The 17,786-nt window shown below is 43.1% G+C and overlaps 1 protein-coding gene across 2 annotated transcripts in view; it reads left to right on the forward strand.

The window, feature by feature from the left end:
* ACVR1B (activin A receptor type 1B) overlaps positions 1-15,494 on the forward strand; it is a 40,803-nt gene extending 25,309 nt beyond the window's left edge. The window contains exons 4-9 of one of the 2 annotated variants that reach the window (XM_079142193.1): positions 1,257-1,487; positions 4,582-4,749; positions 5,740-5,896; positions 7,285-7,409; positions 11,857-11,987; positions 14,219-15,494. In XM_079142193.1, coding sequence (XP_078998319.1) covers positions 1,257-1,487; positions 4,582-4,749; positions 5,740-5,896; positions 7,285-7,409; positions 11,857-11,987; positions 14,219-14,344 — 938 coding nt within the window. In that variant the 3' untranslated portion in view covers positions 14,345-15,494. Of the gene's footprint in view, positions 1-1,256; positions 1,488-4,581; positions 4,750-5,739; positions 5,897-7,284; positions 7,410-10,002; positions 10,152-11,856; positions 11,988-14,218 lie in introns of those variants that run through there. The other variant, XM_079142194.1, reaches the window with a different exon arrangement.
* Positions 15,495-17,786: the final 2,292 nt, after the last annotated feature.

The following is a 17,786-nucleotide window of genomic DNA, read 5'->3' on the forward strand; positions in this document are numbered from 1 at the left end:
GCAGAAAGACCAGTTGGAAGTCTTTTAAAAGAATGGCCAGTTGGGCATCATACTGCACACCCATAATTCCAATGACTCTGGAGGCTGAGGCAGAAGGATGGCAAGTTTGAGGCCAGCTTCAGTCACTTAATGAGACCCTGTCTCAAACTTTAACAAAAATAAATAAATAAATAAAGAGAGGAAGAGAGGGACTGGGGATATGGCTGAGTGATAAAGCACCCATGGGTTTAATCCCCAGTATATAAATAAATGAATGAATGGCCAGAGTAGGACAGGGGATGGAGAGGAAGGAGGAGTCTAATTTGAGAAACATTTTGGTAGTTCTGTACTGTTGCAGTTAAAAGCATGGACTATGGAGAGAGGCAGCCCTAGATCTTAAGCTCTGCTTTATCACTTTCTACTTGTATGAATTTGAGTGAGTTACATAATGTTCCTTTTTGAGCCTTATTCATTTTCTCATCTGCAAAATGGGAATAATAACAATACTTACATTACAGGTGGTTGTAAGAGAAATGAGACAGTTTATGTAAGTCTTTAGCATAGAGCCTCATGAATAGTAAGCACAGCGAACAGTGCACATGAACCAAACTAGGGATAAATAACAGTTATCATTGATTATGGGAGGGAGTGAGCCTTTGAGCCAGTCGTGATGGGAAGGGTGATTGGATAGATAGGGAGATAGTGAGTGAGTCAAATGAAGCAGGAACAAAACCTACATAGACAGTAAAATTAGTATGGATAGTCCTCCATCCCTGACTGCAGCTCTACCTATAAGCAGAACTTTTGAGTGCTGACCACCTGGGTTTTCATTAGCTACACGACACTGTCCTCTAGTGGCTGATGAGCAGAGCAGCTCTGAGTCCATAAACCCTGGTTTTTCTTTTCTGCCCTCTTCCTGGTTCCATCAGAATAAAGCAGACTTGGGTAGGTTGGCCAACAGGTGGCTGGATGCAGAGTTGTTAAATCTGGTCGAACATTTACATTCAAATCCATTATCCATACTAATTGGAGGAGAAATTGCTTTGCTAAGGAATAGCTAATCATAGGCATTTCTCTTTTTGTGTTCACTCACTTCCAATTGCTGCCTGGCTCATCCTGGCATTAGAATCCCTAGGCATGGTGCAGGGACACATGCAGCTTTCCATGGTTAATGGACCAGGTAGAAGGAGGGCCTTTCCAGGGTAGCAGTTAGTGTGGAAATTCCAAAGTCTAGCACATTTGTAATGTCTGATTTATTTCTGTTCTTTGGTCCACAGGGTTACCTCTCTTTGTCCAGCGCACAGTGGCCCGCACCATTGTTTTACAGGAGATTATTGGGAAGGGACGATTTGGAGAAGTATGGCGTGGCCGATGGAGGGGTGGTGATGTAGCTGTGAAAATTTTCTCTTCTCGTGAAGAACGGTCTTGGTTCCGGGAAGCAGAGATATACCAGACAGTCATGTTGCGGCATGAAAACATCCTTGGATTTATTGCTGCTGATAATAAAGGTAAAGGACTGCGCTTGGGATACAGGGTGTTGCTGTGGGATGAACAGCTCTTTGTTTTCATAGTTATTGCCCATAGAAAAAGAGTCTGAATAAGGTCATAGTTTTCAAACTCTTCAAGGCATAGAGCCTTTTATTCCATAAAAAGCTTATATGGAAACCCAAGTTACTGAGCAAATAAACAAAATACACACCCTCACCCTACCTGCTCAGTTTCTCTTCTTTGTTTTTTATTTTCTTTGTACTAGGGATTGAATCCAGAGGTCCTTAACCACTGAGCCACATCCCCAGCCCTTTCTTTTGTTTTGTTTTTGTTTTGTTTTGTTTTGTTTTTTTGGAAATGTTGAGACATCAGAGGGTTGGCATTACCTGAAGAGGCTTGTTTGTTTGTTTGTTTTTTTGGTGGTGGTGCCAAGGATTGAACCCAGGGCCTTATGCATGCAAAGCAAGCACTCTACCAACTGAGCTTTATCCACAGCCCCTTTCTTATTTTGAGACAAGGACAGGGTCTCGCAGTTGCTAAGGCTGGCTTTGAACTTGTAATCCTCCTCCTCAGCCTCCTGACCACTGGGATTACAAGTATGCACCAACACACCCGACTTGGTTTCCCTTCTTGACATTCTCCTAAACCCACCTCCAGTGTAGTCCCATAGGAGCTCCACTAAGTCTGTATTTTAAAAATATTTTTTTAATTGTAGATGAACACGATACCTTTTATTTGTTTGTTTGTTTGTTTGTTTGTTTTTATGTGATGCTGAGGATTGAACCCAGTGCCTCACAAATGCTTGGCAAGTGCTCTTCCACTGAGCCACAACCCCAGCCCCACTAAGTCTGTTTTGAAAATTGACAGAATGAGGAATTATGGTCTCACCCCTGCTAGGAAAAGATAACCATATAAAAGTAATAAGTCCATGTTATGTGACATAACCAGCATTATATATACTTGTAATGAAGCAGCCACTGAAGAACAAAGATCTGCCTATGCCCAGAATATCACCTAGTAGCTTTTGGTTTTGGCTTGACTCATACCTGAGGTTCCTTATTTTCTCTCCCATTCCCCCTTTCTTGCTTTAGTTTTGAGTCTCTTGTGTGTGCCCAGGCACATCCTTATTTTTAAGGACCTCACTGAGTAGTAAATTTAGAATTGATTATAGGCGGCAACCCCAGGCTGTTCTAGTGGGCACACATTGGAGGTGAGTCACAACTGAGCTTGATTGACACAAAGGTAGCAGGAATTGGCCAGGAAGAAAATCCAGTGGGAAGGGCTCTGAAGACATGAGCAAAGATGAGGTGTGTATGTGATCCTGCACCTAACTCCGGGTGGCTGTGTCATTGCAAAAAACTGGTGGAGAGGTAGGCAGAGGCTAGGTTTTAATGAGCCTTTTTGAGAAGATTCTTATTTTATTCAAAGTTAAGTGTAATAACTGAAATTTCATTAATTAATTCAGTAGCATTTATTAACCACTGTGGGCCAGGACCTCTGCCAGCTGCTCGGATCATCACACATAAAAACAAGACATTTTCTGCCTTCACAGAGCTCCCAGAAGGAGAGGGAACATTCACCTATAGCACAGAGAGGGCCATGAACGGACTGGGTTCATGTTTTAGAAGAGTCTCTGACAATTGTGTCCTTGGCACAGTGACTTAGAAGTTAGTGTCTACAAAGCCTGGGGAAGATGCTAAGTATTTGTTTTTTCTTCCTAAAACAACAGCAGACTGCTTATTCCTCACGTTGCTGTGGGGGTTGGTGATAGCCTCAGCTGCCCCCAAGCAAGAGAGTCTTAGGATTGCTTAGGGGAAGAAAAGGAAAGGAAGATGTTTTACTTGCTCTGAGTAAGCTGTTCCTCTTTAAAACAGCATCACTTTTGATAAAATTTAAATCTTACATACATTTGACAGGACCCAACCATGTCTTTTCTTAACTTACTAGCAGGGTCCTCAGGACTGGGTGATTGGTAGAGTATGGGAAGCTATGAGTTGGGTGGTCCCTTGATTGTGATAAAAGAAGCCAAGGTTTGTGCATTTCCAGCAGCCACTCCCTTTATTGATTCTGGCAGCTTGTGCGAGTAGGGATCTGACTGTCGAAGCCCATGCTAGGGCCAGGGAAGAAGAAAAATTGGTCTCCTTCATTCTTGCCTTTTTACTGTGACATATTTAGTATGAAATATAGTGAAACCAGCGCCAGTCTGGAATTTGGGCGCTCTCAATCCAATTTCCAGTCTTCCTTGTGACAGCAGCAAGACTTAATTAGATTATTGGCTTTTGGTATTTCTTTTTTCCTTCTTTCCTTCCTCTGCCCTCCTCCATCCCATGGCCCCATGTATGAAATAAAATGAAGTGTATGCTGGCCACCTCCACAGATCTTTTGAAGGGTGAGATGGTCTTTCTGGGAATACTTAGCAGTTAATTATTCATGCATTGAAAGGCATTTTTTGACCTGAAATACCTTAATGCAAAAGGAGATCTTTCCTGTGTTCACAGATAACTCCTGGCCTGATGAGAGCAACAAACTGGAAAGAAGCTTTACAGTGAGGCAGGTGCTGCCCTCAGGCCATGTTGAGATGGTCACTGGCACACAGAGGAGGACTTTTGCAAGACCTTCCTCTGTGGTGGAGATGGGTGCAGCCCACTGCAGTTCATTGTAGATGGGCGAGTCTTGTCAGGATCAAGAGCAGTATTGCAATAAAACTGACAAATCCTGTACTACTTTCTTTAAGCATATGTGTTTCCTCTCCTGATACCTCACTGGTTTTTTTTTAGGTTTTTTTTGTTTTTTTTGGGGGGGGGGTGGGGGCAGGCACTCTACTGACTGAGCTATATCCCCAGCCCAATACCTCACATTTTTAATTTGGCAGAAAAATGGAGTGCTGTTCAGAATCCTATAACCCACCTGAGAGAAATAAGAGCAGCCCAGGAGAGGTGAACTGTTCCTCTGCCCTCACTGGAGCCACTATAGATGAGACTGGCCAGTCGGGCATCAGGAGGTGTGGAGGCAAGAAATGTGAACTCAGGCTAGTGACTGGATCTTGGGCTGTACACATTCTTCCTTGTTGCTGTTAGTAATGCCTTTTCCGGAACTCATCTCTGTTCTCTGCAGATAATGGCACCTGGACGCAGCTGTGGCTTGTCTCTGACTACCATGAACATGGCTCCCTGTTTGATTATCTTAACCGCTACACAGTAACCATCGAGGGCATGATTAAGCTGGCCCTCTCTGCTGCCAGTGGCTTGGCACACCTACATATGGAGATTGTGGGCACTCAAGGTGAGTGGAGCCAGCTGAGGAATGAGGTGCTCAATAGACTAAAAGCTGTCCATCCTGATTTTGTTCTTAGAAGTCCTTTTTACCAAGAGAGTTGAGGCTGGACCTCAGGAACTGTAATTTAGTCTGAAGGACAGAGGTTTGAACTTTGCATGAAAACAAAAGACGTACTGGCGGTCTCCCTAAACTTATCAGGGAAATTTGTAACATCAGTGTTCAGCTATTTGACAGTGGCATGACATAATCATTTGTTAAGGAATAATCCTCTCAGATGCCCACAGGACACATGTAAAAGAACGGAACTTAAAAGATAAACCAGTGTGACAGGAGCATCAGTTTAGTAATTTCACACATTCATTGCTGGGAATAGCTGGCTTATAGACTGCATGGTAGTTAGACCCTAGGCTCTACTGATCTAGAAAGGTTTTCCTGGAGGATGAAGACCTGGAACTTTGCTGCACATTGTTCGTCAGCTTCTGGGGATGTCCTGGGTTTGCCACAGTGAAGGTGTGATTCCTGCATTGGGATGCCTGGTTGACTGGGGCAATGGTTCTTGCTGAGCACAGTAGGAATCCAACCATACCAGCTGGATTCTGTTCCTAGCCTCTGCACTGGTATTAATAGTTCCCAGCCTCAGGCTTGTGTGGTTCTGAGAACCAGCCAACACAGGAGCTTCTCTTTGAATTCCTCAGCAGCTTTATATCTGAGCTGCTCAGGGTAGGAGAGTGGTAATAGTATTAATAATAATGTTACCTAATACTCAACATGCTTCTAAGGTCTTTACTTGCCTTCATGAAGGCATTTTCCTTACAACATTCCTGTGAAGAAAGTACCATCATTTTGATTTTCTGGATGAGAAGACTAAGGTACACATGTCACTGGGTTAGCAGGAGTCAAAGCCAGGACTCAAACCCACACAGTCTGGCTGCTGACTCTATGCTTTTAACATTTATACCACCTTTCTTTAAAGATCCCTGGTTTTTTCTCTGCCAGGGAAGCCTGGAATTGCTCATCGAGACTTAAAGTCAAAGAACATCCTGGTGAAGAAAAATGGCATGTGTGCCATCGCAGACCTGGGCCTGGCTGTCCGACATGATGCAGTCACTGACACCATTGACATTGCCCCAAATCAGAGGGTGGGAACCAAACGGTAGGAAGGCCCTGGCCTCAGCCCTGCTCAATGGCTTTTACTACATATCCCACGTGTGCACTTTCCATATGCACAGGAAGAGGTGTAGAAAAAGGAGGTGTGGTCCTTGCTCTAGGGCAACTGGAAGTTCAGTAGAACACCCACTTCCCTCCTAGAAAACTACACAATTGCATCACAAGTGCTAGGGGCACAGCTCCATAGAATCACATACACATAGGTGTTGCTGTTATTGGGGGTGGAGGGACAGTGGAGGAAGAGAAACTGGAGCAGGATTTGGCAGAGGGGCTAGGGAAAGAGGGGAAATATTGGAATCCAAAGGGGTGGCTTGTGCAGAGGCCCTGGAGGAGGCAGGGAGTATTTTGTCTGAGGTTTGGAGAACAGGTTTGCCAAACTAGAGCAGAGCTAATCTAGACTGAAGTACCCATAAGGATTATGTGCCTGCTTCCACTTTGTTGAAAAATGAAGTAATAAGTAAGGATTTGTGGTTGACCTTACAAGTTGGAAGCGGGACCCCCACTTTTACTAAGATAGAAGAGGAAGTCTGTGCTGAATCTAAGTGAATTTCCTTCAGTGTTACTGCTGCTTTTTGTCCTTTTGACCTGAATGATTGCACCTACCCCAGCCCCACAGAGTGGAGTCTGAGGTGATGCCCTGATTTATTATGGGAGGATGGTGACTCAATTTGTAGTGCTTACTCACAATTACCACTCAGTCACTAAGAGTGACTTTGATCACCTCTAGAATTAATCTGCACCTACCTGCAATCAGGTAAGATAACAAGAGAAGTTTAAAATGAAACTTAAGCTCAATATGGATATGGCTACATTTAATAAAGTGAAAGACTCCACTATGTCCTTTTCCGGCCATGTGGCCCACAGAGCTAGCTCTACCAGGAAATCAAAACAGGCTTTAACAAACAAATCTTGATGGTTAAAAAACAAACAGGACCGGGGATGTAGTTCAGTGGTAAAGGACTTGCTAACATATAGGAGACCCTAGTACCACAAAAATACATACACAGACATGTACATACATACATACATACTTACTGGTATCCTGCTATTCCTAGGTCTAGTATTGCTGAAGGTATTGCTTGAAGGTTCAAGTCATGAGAGTGTGCAAGGAAGAGAAATGCACACTTCAGCTCCCCAAGGGCCCATGATCAGTACTTTGATTTAAAGAGAACAGACAGGTGTGGTGGTACATACCTATAATCCCAGGTATATTCGAGTCTGAGGCAAGAGGGTCCCAAGTACTGGCTGGGCAACCCAGGAAAACCCTGTCTCAAAAAAAGAGGCTGAGGATGTAACCCTGGTACCATAAAAAATAATAATAAAGAGCGTAATCATCATGTTCTGTGCATAACTGTGTTTCTTTTGCTGTTGCAGATACATGGCCCCTGAAGTACTTGATGAAACTATTAATATGAAACACTTCGACTCCTTTAAATGTGCTGATATCTACGCCCTCGGGCTTGTATATTGGGAGATTGCTCGAAGGTGCAATTCTGGAGGTAACATTTCTCTTTTACTTCTGCTTCTGCTTCCAGTTCCAGCATAATGGGTCTCCTAAAGGTGCTGGTATTTTACTGCCCCGCCTTTTATTGACAACTTGTTGGGTGCCTGGTGCCAGAGCCCGAGTCACATTCAGGGTTCTCATCAGGGTTGCAAAACCCTGTAGGCAATTGTATAAGGATGTGTTGACGCTTTAACCCACCTTGTTGAATGGTGTTAACCATTGTAGAGGTTCGTTTGACCTTTTTTTTAAAAAACGCATTGTCTTTATTATTAGAGGTGGGGAATGCCCTTGGCGTGAACAGCCCAGGTTTAATTCAGGAATCTCCTTATATCAAAGGCAGTGTGTCCTAACACACTGGCTGAGCCCCTGGAACTGAGCCATGTTCCTGGGAAACCCTGGTGTTCATGACTACAGGAATAGTAGAAATTTGCAGGAACACATAGAATTTTCTCCAAATGAGTTTTTTCCCCATAATTAAAAAAAAAAAAAATCAAAAAAACCCTTTTTTGCAAATAGATAAATATCAGATTTAGCAGAAAACACTTTATTGTCAGCTTATATCAGTATTTTATGATGACTTCCAAGTATTCTGGCACATGATCAAGTTCAAGAACCTCTCAGCCCTGCCCTTATGCCATTTGTCTTTGATGGAAGAAGTCCCAGGGCAGTGGAAGTGGTTGAATTAAAAATAACTGATAAGTCTTCCAACAGAACCCTTTTGTCTGTTATCGCCCTTTTCCATCTATGATATTTTTGCTAAGATTCAGATAATGGAAGAAGTACCCAGGTATTACTCATGGAATTGTACTTCTTAAATTTTGATTAGTATATACACAGGTAAAGCAAACTAAGAAAAATCTGGCTGCATTGGCCTTGAAATGTGAATAAATTCATTTCTTCTTTCTCATGACATCCAGAAATTGGGACTTAGTATGTAATAATACTAACATATTCAACACTTGCTGTGTGTAAAGTCATTTTAATCTGTTATTACCATTATTTTACAGATGAAGAACATGAATCAGAGAAAGGTTAGGTAAATTATCCAAGGTCACACAACAACAGGAATTGAAATTCCAGCAAGCTGAGGCCAAAATTTAAGCCCTTTAACTACCCCTTAGATAATTACTAAGTCAAACTTTGTTTAGAAATCTTTTCTGTTAACTCACAACAGCAGGGCTTTTTGGTTTTTGTTTTCTGGAAAAAGATATGAGAAAAATTACATTGGATTTAAAAAAAAATTTAGTTGTATATGAATATAATGTATTGATTGATTGATTGATTGATTTTTATGTGGTGCTGAGGAATGAACCCAATGCCTCGAATGTGTGAGACAAGCTCTCTACCACTGAGCTATGGCCTCAGCCCCTGGATTTTTTTTTTTTAAGTTAATTTTTTTATTATGGAATTCTTTCTTTGTGGCTGTAAAAGTTAAGGACTTAAAATATAGCACTGTTATCATACTTTAAAAAATGAATGTTAAAAAAAAGCTCCTCTAAGAGCTGGGATTGTGGCTCATTGGTAGAGCACTTGCCTAGCATGTGTGAGGCCCTGGGTTCAATCCTCAGCACCACATAAAAATAAATAAATAAAATAAAGGTATTGTCCATCTATAGCTAAAAAAAATTTTTTTAAAAGCTCTTAAGCCATGGAAAAGCATGGCAGACACTTAAATGCATATTACTGAGTGAAAGAAGTTAATCTGAAAGGCTATATATATAAACTATAAAGTTCCAAATATAGACACTGTGGAAAGGCAAAAAACCATGGAGATGATGGGTCAGTGAGTTTCACTGATTGTGACAAATACACTGTTGGGGGCAGGATGTTGGTAGTGGGGGGGAGTCTGCATGTGGTGGAGTGAAGGGCATATGGCAACTCTGTGTACTTTCTGCTCAATTTTGCTGTGAACCCAAAACCATTCTACAAAATAAAGTATTAAAAATTTTTAAAAGTGAATTAATTCTTTTTTTTTTTTGGGGGGGGGGGGGTTGCTGGGGATCAAACCCAGGGCCTTGTGCTTACAAGGCAAGCACTCTACCAACTGAGCTATCTCCCCAGCCCCTGAATATTAATTCTTAATATCATTTAACATTTAGTCAGTGTTAAGCCTTCCTAGTTATTAAACAGTTTGTTCAGATCAGGTTCTGAATACAGTCTGTCATTGTAGTCAATTGAGGGACTTGTTAAGTCTCTTCTAGTCTATAAGTCCCTTCTCCATTTGTTTTCTTCTTCACTTTATTTTGTTGGAGAATCCAAGTCATTTGTCTAGTGAAGTTTTCCAGGATAGATTTTGCCTGTTGCCACCCTTGGACTTCACACATTCTTTCTTGTATTTCCAATGAATTAGTAATTAAATCTAGCAGCTAGAATTGTATATGGTTTTTGTTGTGTTTTTGACAAAAATTCTTCATAGGTGTTACTCTGGACTTCTGTTACAAGGCACATAATGGCAGTTATCTTTCCTTTTGTGATGTTAGCAACTCAGGATAATCATTGTTCAGATCCAAATTCATTAGAATATTTTTTAAAATTTCATTCATCTTAAGTGAATTAACTGGATTTTTTTTTATTTTTTATTTTTTGAGGTGCTACGATCAGACCCAGGACCTCAAGCATGCTAGGCAAGTGTCCTCCCAGTGAGCTACATCCCCAGCCCTTGAGTTTTTTTCTTGAAAGTAAAATTTTCCCTAGTTATCTATTTGGTTATCAAGATGTATAGTTTTTTTTGTTGTTGTTGTTGGTACTGGGGATTGAACCCAGGGGCACTTAACCACTGAGCCACATCCCCAGCCCTTTTATTTTTTTATTTAGAGACAGCGTCTTAATAAGTTGCTTAGGCCCCGTGAAGTTGCTGAGGCTGACTTTGAACTTCATTCCTCCTGCCCCAGCCTCCCAAGTTGCTGGAATTACAGACGTGCACCACTGCACCCAGCAAGATGTGCAGTTTAGATAGGGAAAGCAGGAAAAATACTTGACTCTTTCCATTTATTTACCATCTTTCAAAACAGTAGCATCCTGCAAAGGTGATTGAGGTTTCTTTTATTAGAATTGATATGAACTGGAGGATTTAAAAATGCATTTTTCCTGCCTGGCAGACAGTAAACTCTTGGAGGTTTACTTTCTCCTGATAACAAATGGCTACCTGGAATAATTTTCTCAAGCACCAATTATTTTTCTTATCTTCAGGATTAAAACGTATAAAAGTATGTCATGTATAATCAATCTATAATACCATAAATGATAATGTAAAACCTAAATAATTTGGTGGCCTGAGGAGCTGCCTTGTATTTGAAACATGCTTTCTATCATGCACTGACAATGCATTTTGTTATGCCCATTTTGTTCAAGTAAGGTGTGTAAGATATACACCTTTCTAGATCAAACTGTGTGTCACATTTTGCACTGCTTCCGATGATAACCTTAAGACTATCAGGAGAAATATCATTTCCATTTTATGAAGAAAGGAGCCAAATTATTAGTTTTGTTTTTTTAAAAAATTACCAGTCTTAAAAAAAAAAAATTACCAGTCTATATAATTAATCAGGGTGCATTTTAAGTTCTAACTTTGTGATATAATGCATCATTTAAAAATACCAAGGAAAAGATCCTTTGTTTTTAATGATGCATGAGGAAGTAATGCTAGTTGGCAGTATTTGATTGTAAGAAATCAATAAAGTAATTGTTTAAAAATAATAATAATAATAAAATACTTGTTTCCATCAAATTTTTTATAATAACTTTATTTTGTTTGTTTGTTTGTTTAATGTGGTACTAACTCCCTCACACATGCTAGGCAAGCCCTCTACCACTGAGCCACAACCCCAGCCCGCCATCAAATTTACTAGCATTATTATTCAAATATTTTTATCTTTGGCCAGTTGAGAGCTTTTCAATTTAGTACCTTCTGAACTGACCCCAATAGTCCTTGATAGTTTCTGTGCTTCATGTTGCTGGTTTCTTGTGTGCTTGTGGGGGGTGGTTTTGGTGGTTTTTTTTTTTTGGTGGTGTTGTTTGTTTTTTAATTTTTTTTTTTAGTTGTAGATAGACAAAATACCTTTATTTTATTTTATTCATTTTATGTGGTACCGAGGATGGAACCCAGTGCCTCACTGTGCAAGACAAGCACTCTACCACTGAGCCATGATCCCAGCCCCTTATTTGTTTTTGAGACATTGAGGAGACTGACCTCAAACTCCTGGGCTCTAGCTGTCTTCCTGCCTTAGCCCCTGAGTGCTAGGACTACAGATGGGCACATGGCACCCAGCTCTGCTTTTGTGTATGTCTTGTCCCATGCCTGGAATCCACCTTCTCCTCCAAGGAGCCCTAGTTCATCTTAGTGGGAGGTGGCATTACATATCACAGTGCGGGTATTGTCATTGATTTTGAAGTAGTCTCTTCCTTCTGTTAATAACTCAGGTAGATATTTTCTTTTCTCCCAGGAGTCCATGAAGAATATCAGCTGCCATATTATGACTTAGTGCCCTCTGACCCTTCCATTGAGGAAATGCGAAAGGTCGTTTGTGACCAGAAGCTACGTCCCAACATCCCCAACTGGTGGCAGAGTTATGAGGTAGGAAACTTCCTTCCTTCCTGTGACTTTTCCCATCTACCTGATTTCTGTACCTCAGAAAAGAGTTTTTTAAGCTTAGTGTGGTAGCATCTGTAAACTCAGCTATCTAAGATGAGAGACTGAGGCATGAGGGTAGTAAGTTCTAGGCCAGCCTGGGCAACTTTATGGGATCCTGTCTGAAAGAGGGCTGGGTTTGGAACTCTGTGGTAGAGCACTTTTCTAGCATATGCAAGGCTCTGGGTTCAATCTTCAGCCCATAAAGTAAGAAAAGAATATACCAACCCCAGCTACTCCTTAAGTGCATCCCTGATCTGAAAATCCAAAGTATGAAACTTCTTGATCACCATTATGATGCCACAAATGAAAATTCCACACCTCACCTCTGTTGACAGGTCACCCTGACCTCATGTGATAGGTTGCAGTCAAAATGCATGTGCTTCTGGGTGTGGGTGCACACCTGTAATCCCAGCCACTGGGAGATTGAGACAGGATGATGCAAGTTCAAAGCCAGCCCCAGCAGCTTAGCGAAGCACTTAACAACTCAGTGAGACTTGTCTCTAAATAAAATATTTTAAAAGGGCTGGGGGTGTTTCTCAGTGGTTAGACATCCCTGGGTTCAATCCCTGGTACCAAAAAAATAAATAAATAAATAAATCACCATACCAAAAACAAAACAACAAACACACAGGTGCACTGAAAATACTGTATAAGGTTATATTCAGGCTATGTGTATAATAAGGTATATATAAAACAAATGAATTTTGTGTTCAGACTTGGATTCCATCCCCAAGATACCTCATTATGTATATGTAAATATGCCAAAGTCCGAAAGAATCCAAATCCACAACACTTCTGGTCCCGAGCATTTCAGATAAGGGATACTAGCTTTTACTTTTCTGTGGTATTATATACTGAACCCTCTGGGGCTGTAGTCATTTGTCCTGGTAGCTCTACAGTGCCCTTTAGAGGCACCATCCTAGAACAATAAAAAGACACAGATAAGGGAGTTAGGTGGTCAACAAGAGACAGAAACAAAAAGTGAACTGGGAGGTGTTAGACCTGTTGCACTAGAGAAATGGCTGTGAGACATGGGTGGCAGGTTCTAGAGAGGAGTTAGGGAGAGGCATCCATACAAGAAGGCTGGAAACTAGCAGAAGGAACGACCATGTGTGAGGAAGTGGTCTTTCTAAAAACTCAGAAGAAGAGAAAGTGACAGTGTGAAGGGGTTAGTGTAAGGAAGGAGAATTGGAATTTGGTACCAATGATAATGAAATGGGGAGGGACAACATTTGGCGGGAATAGTTGAAATGAGGACAAATCTGTCACATCTCTTTCTAACATGGGGTTCTGAGGGCTTAGAGTCTTCAGGGGAGCAAGAGTGGCCCAACTGAGTGCACATGGGCTGCCTTTTCACTTTGTAACCCTGCTCTTCTTTCTACTTGTTTATATATTTCTCTAACTTTATTTGAGGTATAATTGACATGTGCTAATTTGATATGTGTGTATATTTTGAAAGGATTACCACAGTTTAGTTAACACATCTGTCACCTCATCTAGTTACCTTTTTTTTAAAAAAAAAGGTCTTTTTTTTTTTTCAGTTGTAGATGAACAGAATACCTTTATTTTATTCATTTATTTTTATGTGGTGCTGAGGATCAAATCCAGTGCCTCACATGTGCAAACAAACGCTCTACCACTGAGCCACAACCTCAGCCCTAGTTACCTATTTGATGAGAACATTTAAGATCTGCTCACTTAGCAAATTTCAGGCCTATGGCAGTATTGTTAACTCCGGTTACCCCCAAAGTGCTCATCTTACAGTGAAACAGGAGAGGTAGGTCATCTCTGCCTTTGACAAGTGTAACCACTAGAGGGCATTTCTGTATTTAAGAACCAAATTACTCAGCTCACATTTTAGTGGATGCCTTCTCATTACATAAATAGAGCAGCATTTTCCAAAATGTTCCTCAAGCATCTCAGGTTAGCTTCACTTGAGAGTGAGGCTGAGGCTAAAAGAGCTGGCCGTATCTGGAGCATTTGCCTTCCCCTACACAGCCTGTCCCTTAAGGAAGGAAAAGCTTGAGAAGCATTTTCCTGCTGGAGGAGCTGGGGGCAGATTCTAACAGACTCAGCCTGGCGGAGGAAGCATCAGGGAAACCAACCAGTGCCCAAGTAGGGACCAGAAAGACTTCTCTGGTTATTGTCAAGTTGACAGCCCTTTGTCTCTGCAGGCATTACGGGTGATGGGGAAGATGATGCGGGAGTGCTGGTATGCCAATGGCGCAGCCCGCCTGACTGCGCTGCGCATAAAGAAGACCCTGTCACAGCTCAGCGTGCAGGAAGATGTGAAGATCTAACCTGCTCCTCTCCCCTGCACACAACCCTGGGCAGCGAGAACTATGTGCAGCTGCCATGTTGAGCGTACAGTGGAGGCCTACCTCTCGTTTCTGCCCATCCCTCTGTGGCCAGAGCCCTGGCCCACAAGAGGGACCGAGCCCGGGAGACGCGCTCACTCCCATGTTGGGTTTGAGACACAGACACCTTTTATATTTACCTCCTGATGGCATGGAGACTCTGAGAGCAAATTATGTGGAGAACTCAATGCCACAACTCAAACTGGTTGCAGTGGGAAGTCCACAAAACCTGGTGCATCTGGCACATAGCCAGGAGTGGTGAAAGGGTGGCTGGGGAGGGGCCAGGATGAGCCAAGCTGTTGCCAGTGCTAGGCAGCACTGGAGTTTTCCTCCAGAGACCAGCCTGTGGCACGCCAAGGTGGTCCAGAGGAACCAGAAGTATAGCCCCTCTCCAGGCAGCTCTGAGCCACGTGCTCCCCTCCTCACACAGACATCAGGAGGGACTGCCAATGGAGACGGAACCTGCTGCCTGTCTGTCCAGCCGTGTGTGCATGTGCTGAGGTGCGTCCCCTGTTGTGCCTGGTCTGTGCCACGCCCTTACACGTGTGTGTATGTGTGTGTGTTTAGGTACGCACTTACTTGCTTGAGCTTTCTGTGCATGTGCAGGCCGGGGGTGTGGTGTCATGCCGTCTCTGCGTGCTGGTGCCTCTGTTCATAGTGAGCAGCATCTCGTTTCCCTGGTGCCCTTCCCTGAAGGTCACTCCCTCCCTTCCTCCAGACCCTGCCCAGTGGCACTCTCTTCCCTGCTGGCTGCTCTGCCTGCCCTGTGTCAGCACAGTTCTCCATTTCAGGCTGAGGAACCAAAGCTGGCCCAGTCGTCCATGGCAAGAGAAGGTTTGGGGTCAAAATGTGACTCTGGGAGTGGGGGTGGGGGTGGGGGGGTGCAGTGAGAGCAGGGAAAGAATCTTGGTGGAAGTCTTGGGTGTTGTGGTGAGCATCAACTGTGGGAAATGAGCTGGCCCAGAGCATCGTCCTCAGCAGCATCAAGGAAGAGCCAAGGAATTTGAAGCTAGATCTTGAGATTCAGATCGGAATGTCACATCTGTCTGTCCCATCCCAGATTCTGCAAACAGCAGTGTATATTTTTGGTGGTGGTGGGTTTGGGGTGGGGAAGGGAATGGGGGGCAAGGATTTGGGGAGGGAGTCGGGGTGGGAGGGAGGCATCTGCATGGGCTGCCTTTTACTGGATTATCTGATCAGGGTGGAGGGAAGATGAAAGATTTGCATCCACTTCAGGGGCCCTACTAAAGGGAACAGCCTGAGCTGAACATGTTATTTAACCTAAGTATAGTATTTAATGACGTCTAGAAGCACGGTTGTGGGTGGTGATTTGGTCAGCATATCTTAGGTCTATAATAACTTTGAAGCCATAACTTTTAACTGGAGTGGTTTTATTTTTTGTTTTTAATTTTATTGGGAGGGTCTGGATTTTAACTTTTTTTAATAATATTAAGTTTTTGTAAAAGGAAAAACCATCTCTATGTGATAATTACCTCTCAATCTATTTGTTTTTAAAGAAATCCCCCCCCCCAAAAAAAAAAAAAAATTTCTCCAATCAAGCGCACATAGCTCAATCACACTGGAATTGTTTGTCCTTGTACCTGAGCCTGTTCCCAGTCAGCAGTGATCTTTCCTCTCTACCCTGGGGCTTGGTCTCTCTTGCATTCTGTCCCCATCCCCTGAGCACCCCAGCCTTGTGTGTGTTTTCTGATTGGCTGCACCTTCTCCAGGCATTTACTGAGCAAATGTGTGTTGAGTGCCTCCTGGGTGCCCAGTGCTGGGCCAGGCCTGGGAATACCACTGTGAACCTGACAGGCTTGGGTGCTGCTCTTGGAGCACTGAAGGAGGAATTAAATCCAGTGAGTGGGTGCTTGCTTTGAGACCCCTGCACATGTGCTTTTGAGTTCTCATGATTGGGTCTGAGAACCTTTTGAGCCTGGAATTGGTTTTTAAATATGACCACCAAGGAAAGAGGACTGACCACCCCCCACACACCCCTTTTGCAAAGAGAGACTACTGGTGGGTAGTGAGGCCTGGGGTTTAGAACCACAGGTGAGACCCCAAAGCTCTGCATTCATTCTGAGCCCCCTTCCTGCCCCAGGGGAGGCACATTATGTATGCAGCCTAGAGCATCCCTGCCTCCAGCCCAGCAATCCCCTGCCAAAGCCTGGGGAGGAGGGAGAGCCCTCTCCCTGTCCTTGTCTCCCCATGCTCCTGCTTTTTCTATTTATTTTCCCAATGTATTGCTTCTTTCCTTGCTTTAAAGGAGATCTTCCTCTAATTCTTGGGCCAATTTACTGGCCACTAATTAATATCCCTTAAAGTATCAGTTGTGTCACTAGGGGTCCTTATTTCCCCACCCCTGCTGACCTCCCACTTACCTGCCCTGCAGCAGCAGAACTGTGGCGGTTACAGGTGATGATGGAACTTAGGCTCCTGTGCCCCAAGTCACAACTAGCCTCTGGGATCTGCCAACATGCACCCACCCAGCGACTCCCAAACCACTAGCCCACTCCCCAGGGGCCCTCCTGCCCTCACCACCCATGCAGTCCAGCTCCTCCACCTCTGGGGAAGACAGCAGTTCCCACACCCACCACTGTTAACACCAAGTGAAAGTTGGGGAGAAACTGAAGCTGGGTTTTTTGGCTCCCTGAGGCTAACCCTGATCCATAGGGCTACCTGCACCTCTGGATTCACAGACCAAGTCCAAGCCCGTTCTTATGTCGCCATCAAGGCCCCCGAACGGCATTCTCGGTACTTCTGTTTGTTTTTGTACAATTTATTAGAAAGGACTGTAAAATAGCCACTTAGACACTTTACCTCTTCAGTATGCAAATGTAAATAAATTGTAATATAGGAAATCTTTTGTTTTAATATAAGAATGAGCCTGTCCGATTTCTGCTGTACATTATTAAAAGTTTTATTCACAGAGCTTTTTGGTGCCTTCTGTCTTCCATATGAAGAATGACCACCCAGCGTTTGCCAGGGAGTTGGGAACGGAGCACTCTGCTCTGAGTTTTTGCCACCCTCACTGTCCAGGTCTAATGTGCACATAATGTGTAGCAGGTCATGTTCAGAAGAGGTGCACATCTGGACATACTAGGTCTTCCTGAAACTTGCTTTGTTTCATAGAGGGTGGGCCTGGCGTGTCAGGCAGCAGGAGGCAGGGCGTCCTTGTCAGAGGCTTTATATTTGACTATGTTTTAGCACTTTTCTCTGATTACAAAAGAGGGTCTCAATCCTAGTCATTCACATACCATTAGGTCTTAAAGTCAACCTAGAGCCATCCAATTTTTCTTCCCTCCTCTTAAATTGGGGTGTACTTGTGAATTCTGGGATGATTACCTGGCTGAGATGAGAATCTCCAGTAGTTTTACTGGTATTT

Source organism: Sciurus vulgaris, assembly GCF_902686455.1.
Source record: "Sciurus vulgaris genome assembly, chromosome: 5".
Classification (NCBI taxonomy): Eukaryota; Metazoa; Chordata; class Mammalia; order Rodentia; family Sciuridae; genus Sciurus; species Sciurus vulgaris.